At 43.6% G+C, this 8,068-nt stretch overlaps 1 protein-coding gene across 1 annotated transcript in view; it reads right to left on the bottom strand.

The window, feature by feature from the left end:
• Positions 1-4,676: 4,676 nt before the first annotated feature.
• Positions 4,677-8,068, bottom strand: part of LOC124867935 (ras-related protein ORAB-1) — an 11,964-nt gene continuing 8,572 nt past the window's right edge. The window contains exons 5-6 of the mRNA XM_047364642.1: positions 5,830-5,961; positions 4,677-5,494 (exon numbers count right to left, since the gene is read on the bottom strand). Of these exons, the coding sequence (XP_047220598.1) occupies positions 5,297-5,494; positions 5,830-5,961 (330 nt within the window). The 3' untranslated portion in view covers positions 4,677-5,296. The remainder of the gene's footprint in view (positions 5,495-5,829; positions 5,962-8,068) is intronic.

Here is an 8,068-nt window from a genome sequence, read left to right as displayed (position 1 = left end):
GCTGGCTGAACATGACAACATATTTCTGCTCCATAGAGATAAAACACGATAGATGTCGCCTGGAGGGTTGCATGGTGAACATTGTCTAGCAGCGTTGCCTTGCATCAGGAAGGTCCTGAGGTCTTCCTGCATGGAGCCTCTGAATCACCTTCAGGTGTGTCTCTGTGATGGACTGTTCACCTGTCCCGGTGTGCCTCTCATCCAATGACCGCTGGAGCTAAGCACCAACATCTCCGTGACCATGATGCTGTAATTAAGCCAGCAGGTAAAAAATAAGATGACAGAAATCTGGCAGAGCTCTCAAGCTTCACCCAATGAGCGTGAGACACGCACATTTCCTGACTTCACGCACACATGACATTCCTCACGCTGAAAATAAAGCTAGAGGTGGGTGGATCGATCCAAAATTTTGATGTCAAGACGGGATCAGTATCGGATCAATACTAGCATGATGAAGTCAATTCCTTGGTTTCAATTCAATTCAATTCAAAAATACTTTATTAATCCCAAAGGGAAATTAAATGTTGTCGTAGCTCATATTATGAAGGTTTCCTCAAAGAGCCGTTGTAGATGCTGATGTTTGTGGGCAGGAAGGATCTCCTGTAGAGCTCCGTCTTACAGCAGATCTGAAGAAGCCTCTGACTGAAGACACTCTGTTGTTGTAGGACAGTCTCATGAAGAGGATGCTCAGGGTTCTCCATAATGTTCTTCATTTTATGAAGAATCCTTCTTTCCACAATGATCTCCAGAGGTTCCAGAGGAGTCCCCAGAACAGAACCAGCCTTCTTTATCAGCCTGTTGAGCTTTTTTAAGTCCCTGGTTCTGATGCTGCTTCCCCAGCAGATGATGGAGAAGAGATCACACTCTCCACAACAGATTTATAGAGGATATGCAGCATCTTGCTGCAAACACTGAAGGTCCTGAGCTTCCTCAAGAAGTACAGTCTGCTCTGTCCCTTCTTGTAGACGGCTTCACAGTTGCATCTTCACTCCAGTCTGTTGTCCAGGTGAACACCGAGGCTTCTTCAGCTTCCTGTGACCATTTTCTCACAGTCCTCTTTATTACAGGTTGCCTCTGAACAAGGGGCTTATATTTCAAGCAGAGAAAAACTAGATTGTGATCTGATTTGCCTAGAGGAGGTCTTGCTGTAGAGATGTATGAGTCCTTCACATTTGCATAAAACAAATCCAATGTTTTGTTTTCTCTGGTAGAGCAGCTGACAAACTGTTGAAACGTTGGAAGTGTAGCAGAGAGTGAAGCATGGTTAAAATCACCAGAAATTGCCACAAAAGCATTGGGGTTTTGTGTCTGTAGCTTAGCAACAACTGAGCTGATGGCATCACATGCAGTGTTGGCAACAGCGGAAGGTGGAACGTAAACTGTTGCCAAAATAACACTGGTGAACTCTCTGGGTAAATATGGACGAAAGCTTACTGCTAACACTTTAATATCTGGACTCTAGACATGACACTTCACAGTAACATGTCCTGGATGACACCATCTGTTGTTCACAAGTACTGCTAGTCCACCTCCTTTACATTTGCCGCTCCTCTTTAAATCTCTGTCCGGTCATATGGTCAGAAACCCTGGCAGAGAGACGCCCTGTTGCCATCAAGAATCTAGAATTCTCTTCTATGTGTCCACCAAATTTCTTCCGAGTTCAGCTTCTCTCCCTGCTCCACCGGCAGAGAACCCTGACAGCAGCCTGTAAGGGCGGAGAGATAGAGAGGCGCTCTGTGGACGTTATTCACTGCAGCTGATAAGGACATTTCCACTTGATGTGTACAGAAAAGTTATTTGTTACTGTGGGAACACTACTGATTTACTGAAACAAACAGTTCACCCTTAACTCCAAGCTTAAAAAAAAAACTATTCTTTTGGATGGAGGAAGAGGAGGAGGTGGAGGTCCCCAAACTAGACCCCGACACTGAGACAGAGGTCTCTGGCTTTTCAGCTAAAAATCAGGAATATTCAGGTAATCTCCGGCTTTCAACAGTTGTATTAGTGGTCAGAAATACAATTTTAGCAAACTGTTATCAACTATTATTTATTCAGCCAGTTGAAAAAAATCTGTTTTTTGAAACTTTAAAATATACATTTATATAAAGATATATACCGTAACCCTGAAACATGAACATGACTGAATATAATAACCCTTTTAGTTAACTGCTGAAGAAAAACAGCATTCCTGTTAAAGCTACATTCAGATACAGACTAGATAATTCACAAAGACTCGTGGATTAGGGAATTATTTGAGTATTTTTATACAGTTACATTCTTTTATAATGATGTAGTTAGTTAATAAAAACATGTTTATTTGCCTAAAATCTTTGTTTTATCATAATAATAATCAACTAACCAGAAGGAAAATCATAAAATTATTTAAAGATCATAACATTTCGGTCTCTGGGTTTTTCCTTGTATTCATTATTACGTACATCAGGAAACAGCAGCAGGTTAGGATGTAAAAGCTTGAACCTTTGTCAGTTTCAGCTAAAATTATTACTCATTGCTTCAACTGGGACCAATGCTGGTGTTACAATAAAATCTGACCATCAGAAGCTATGACTGCAGCGGGACACAACGTTCTGATCTAATGATCAGAGTTAAACTCTGGGATCATTAAATGTGATTCCAGGGGGCGCTGTTGAGTCTGTCCAACTGAAATATTCAGTCATATTCTGATGAAGAAAATCTCATCATACTGGATATTAGATGTTAGTGATCAGAACTAACTTTCTGACACTTCAGAGCATAGAAACTACAATTTAAACATTGAAATGCAGGGGGTTAGATTTTGTAGCGGCTGTTATCAACATGTGACCATCCTGAACCTGAAAGCAAACTTAAAAATCTCACAGCTGCTTTTCTTCTCTTTTTGTTGTGGAGAAAAACATTTTCAGCATTGAAACACTGGACTTAGGTCACACATTCATGTAACAAACATCAGAATCAGCGATCCGTTTTAGATGGCAGCAAAATAAACGTAAGTACATTTCTATAAAGTAAATGTTTTTGTCATATTGAAGCCACATTCATTTCAAAAGCTTCTGCAGTTTGGGTCAAATGCATAAATTTAATTTATGCATTTGACTAAATCTGTCCTTTATTATATTAACCAGTTATTTCTATTTGTGGTTATTTGTAGCAAAGAGGATGTAAAATCAGACATTTTTCTTAATAAAACAGTTGGGAGAACAGAGTGAGGAAGTGGGGCTGCTGCAGCCAAAACGTTTATAATCTGTAGTTCCTTCGACACCAGCAAACATCTCACTCTGAACTTCTGATTAAACCTGAGAGCTCTGGATATATCCCTCTGTGTGTGAGAGGTCACTGATATTCTAATTTACTAAGAAGCTCCTGTCAGTAATAATCAGCCCAGGTACAGTCAAGGTGATCTGCTCTGCAGGTTTCTACATGAGCATGTGGTGACTGTGGAGAGCAACAACTCCCTTTCAACAGGCAGAACTCTCCAGCAGAACCAGAACCAGGGTCAGGATGAGCATTCATCTGCTGACAACCTGAACACCAATCAGATGTTTGTCAAAGAGACCTCAGTCTGAACCATCATGTCTGTAGTGACAGACCCACCGTTCTGTCCTGGAGGAGACAGGAAGTGGTCAGATCAAATGTAAACATGGCAGATAGTGATGGAGCTCATTAGAACTGTTCTGACCCGACTCAGTGGCCACAATATAAAGGGAGACGCCATGTTAAAGTGTTCTGTATTCAACACAAACTAAAGTTAAAATCAAAGTTCTGATTATGAAGAGTGAAGTCAGTGGTGTGGAGGATCTATGGGTCAGCGTTATAATGTCCAAACACAAGAACCTACAAACAGCAGCAGTGTACCTGTGGAGGAGAGCAGAGAGAACTTAGGTGGCCGTCAGGGTTTCAACAAACCTGAAGGTCTGACCAGGTCCTCAGGTGTCCCAGATCAGTCATCAGTTAACCCAAGAATCCTGCAGGGTCTCAGCTCTGATAAATGCTGATATGTAGCGACCTGCAGACTGAGCTGTCCGCTAGCAAACCACGTTAGAATGACTCTGAAACAACACGGGCCTTCTGATCAGAGCCTGAAGGAGCCCCTTTGGCGCCCCCTAGAAGGGATGCAGGGAAACCGCACCACACGGGTCAGGACTGAGTCAGGGCACCCTGAACCGAGCTGAACCAGCAGCGTGGGACGGGATGGGAGCATGTTCTTTTAATCCGTGTGATGCTCAACTGCAGGAACCTTTCTGCGTCGCTCATGTCGGCTTGATTCTACATCGCTTGTAGGAATGGTTCTTGGATCCACTTTCATACAACTGGACTTCTGGGCAAGCTTCAGTAGGAAATCCATTCGGTCTTTGTACATGAGGCTCCAGGACATCTGAATTGAATCTGGGTCACCATTTTGAGAAAGGATAATGATCCAGAACATTTGGTCAGAGATGGTTCAGTTGACACAAAAAGCCTTATTCCAAGAACATCTCAGTCCTAGGATCAACCATCAGGGTTGATCTGTTCCTCTGGATGCTCCAACCCCAGAAAATGATGGACTTTTAAGGCTTTTCACAGATTATTTTGGACAAACTGCGTGTGATTTTGGAACCCTGCACATTTAGGATGGTTCTTCAGATGCGTCGATCGCTGAAGAACCAGAGCAGAAGAACAGACCACACAGGAACGAGCTCTTATCAAAGATCTCCTTCATTCTTTAATAGACACTGTGCAACAAAAATGTCACGTCTGCAGCAACAAATCAGATTTCTGCTTCCTTTCAATCGCTGCTCTACATGTTCTGCAAACATTTATGTATAAATATATACAGTTTATAGGAGCTCTGCAGGAGCACGGCTCAGCGGACAAATTAAACCAGCAGCGTGCACGCCGCCTAACGGGAATGTTATTATGGAGCAGCGTGGATTCTTCTCCTGCCATGAAGGCACGTGGACTGTGGGGGCGGAGCCTGCTGAAGAAGCGCATGGCGGCGTGCACGCTGCCGGTCTGAGCGCGCGCTCCGTCTGGAGAGACGTGTTGCTCTGCCCAGCTGTTGCTGGAGAGCAGCACAAACCGAAGAGACTTTTCTTTTTAAAAATGTTTTCCGTGTGATGAGGAGATGGCGGTGAGATCTGTGGGGGCGGGGCTTATCATCCTACTGCTGACTGACAAACAGGAACACCTTTTGTGTCCTCCTGACTGTCTGTCTGAGGAGGAGGAGGAGGAGGAGGAGGAGGAGGAGGAGGAGGAGGAGGGGACATGGAGGCCAGTGGTGGGCTGGCGGTCTGGGTCGGATCACGGCGCCTAATGGTTCTCAGCAGCAGCCTCCAGACGAGGTGTTTACCGGCTTGCTCTGGATCTTCAAGTTGGACTTCTCTGAAGCATTGGCTGTGGCCCCGGGGCCCATCCTCTTCTTGATCTCGGCCGCCATGGTCATGAAGGCCTGCTCCACGTTGGTGGCGCTCTTGGCACTGGTCTCCAGGAACGGGATCCCCAGGTTGTCTGCGAACTCCTGGAAGAGACAAGAGGACAGGACCAAGGTTATAGATTCATTTTCACTGGGGAGGAAAATTCAGATGGAGCTGCAGGAAACACCTAAGCTGGACTAACAAGAAACAGAAACCCGGCAGGAAGTTTAGTTCCTTCTAAAGGAATCTGATTCCTGGTGAATGGTTCTTTTTAAGTCAGCAGGTTGTTAAACCGCCGCGTAACAAACAAAGACTTTCAGAACTGAGTCCTGACTTGTTACCATCCTACAGACTGGAGATCAGAGCTGACCCCAGACCAGACATTAGGTGAGTCCCTCAGACCTTCAGCAGACTGATGGGGACCCTGAGAACCGCATACCTTGGCTGTAGTGTAGTCCACCACCTTTTTGGTGGTCAGGTCGCACTTGTTCCCGACGAGCAGCTTGTTGACATTCTCGCTGGCGTAGCGGTCGATCTCCTGCAGCCACTGCTTGACGTTGTTGAAGGACTCCTGTGGATGAACACAAACGCAGCATTAAATGTGAGGCGGCGAGCCACAGTCAGAATGATGGTTCCACTCTGAACGTCTGCTGGAAACCTCTGATCAGTTTCTTCTGACTCAGGTCAAACTTCAGGTCTGCTGAAAACAAGTCCTTTATGCTGCATTCAAGAACACCTGAAAACTCAGAGATTCTCAGTACTAACTAAAAAGGCTACAAATGTATATGATGCATTCAGGTACAGTAGGTAAAGTTAGATATCTTATGACTTCTTTATAAAATGATCAAATGTCCAGTGAACTAAATCTGGCATGAATGAAATTAATATTTAAACTATGTTTCCTAATCTCAAAAGTAAAGTTTTCATAAAAATGTAAAACATGCAGAGAAAAATCCTCCCAGTTCTGACTATTTTCCAACCCATCAGTCAGAGTGAAGGATGAGAACCAGAGAACAGAACCAGAGTAAAGATGATCCAGATGTGGGGATAGCTCCTGTGCTCCATGGTCACGTCTGATCTGGGATGACGTAGCAGCAAGACTCCGCCTCTTTGAGTCTCAGTTTCAATGTAGGTTTAAAGATCTATACGCCAGTGTCTAATCGGTTGATAGGCCAAGTAAAAGCTCTGCTAAATAATCAAACCATCATTGTTCGGAACATTGTCACGTTTACTGCGAGGAGAAATGATAAAAACTACACGAGACCCCTTTGCTATTGGAGGAAATCTGACACATTCAACCAATAAGAATGGGCAGAACTTTGTTGCTGAGATGGAGGAAAGTTGTGGAGGTGAGGAGAGGAACAGAGTAACGCTGAGAAGCAGAGCGATGGAACGGAGCAGCAAGAAGAACAGAGAGACGTGAGATTGACGGGGAATAGTGACATTCAGTTTGTAGTTTAGAGGTTTTTATCTCGTATGTAAAGGATGATGTGAAGACTCAATGTACAGCAGCAGCGCAGCTGGAAGATGAAGAGGGAGACAGTCAGGAACCTGACGATGAAGAGGTGGATCAGTCATTCATCCTAGAAATGGAGAAAGAGGAGGAAGGGCAAGAAGAGGAAGATAAGGAGATCCTGCAAGGTCCTGATCACCAATGGGTCAGGCAGATCAGCAGATCAGGCTCCTGAGGCCTTTTCCACAGATCCTGCCCTGAAAGCCCTCGAAGGTTGACTGAAATGCAAACATGGCCTCCTGGAGAAGAAAAGGTCTCCCACACCATGGAAGAGCCAGACCAGTGACGTCCACTGGGGGACAGAAACTGTTTTAAGGAGTGGTACAAATAATGTGTGTCTGGTTGTGACCCGCTGAGCCTTTTGTTAATAGTTGTACAAACAGTGATGAAGGAAGTGGCAGCATTTTCATTTATTTGGCACAAATCTTTGCTTTGGCATCTTGTTTTGACCCGTAGTTTTAAATAGTTGAACAGAAATCAACGAGTTGCCTTCATTTTCCTGTAAATAATTCTAAACAACTGTTGTTTGTTATATTTGTACGAGAGTTTTATTAATTTACAGAGTTTATTTACTTTCTAGATATCAAAACGATTCGTTAGAAATCTTTGTGATTTCACTGCCAAAGAAAATCTGATTTTCTATTTTTGTGTGACTTCAGGTCCAATTTGGAAGTCCAGTTTGTCCAAATACAAAAGATACGTATAAATTCACACACTGAGGTTGTGCTGAAAAACATAACATAAGGCAATAATAACGTTTGTATTGGAAAATATGACCATTTAAACCCTGGACTCCAGACGGTTAAAGAAACTATACCTGAATTTATTTTTGTCTGGTTAAGAAAAATTATTTTCACACAATGTATTATATATATACTTTGATACTAACAAATGACTAATTGATGGCGCAGTCGAGTAAGTCCAGGCTATTTTAGTAGGAACAAGCAGTGACCTGGAGACAACATGGCCGACTGTTTGAGGGGCGGAGCCTTTGCTAAGCAGCAGCTCCTCTAACGGCGCTGGACAGGGTAAACAGAACAGCATGGCTGCCGTAGCACGAGGGAAGGTAGCGATACCTCCTCTGACTAAAATATCATTTACCCGAGATGTAACATTTTTCTTTTATATATATATATATTTGTTTTTTTGTTTTTTTGGTGGCACT

The sequence above is a fragment of the Girardinichthys multiradiatus genome, chromosome 5 (genome assembly GCF_021462225.1).
Source record: "Girardinichthys multiradiatus isolate DD_20200921_A chromosome 5, DD_fGirMul_XY1, whole genome shotgun sequence".
Lineage (NCBI taxonomy): Eukaryota > Metazoa > Chordata > Actinopteri > Cyprinodontiformes > Goodeidae > Girardinichthys > Girardinichthys multiradiatus.
The sequence above is the reverse complement of the archived record's forward strand: the minus strand, read 5'-3'. Positions and strand labels throughout refer to the sequence as shown.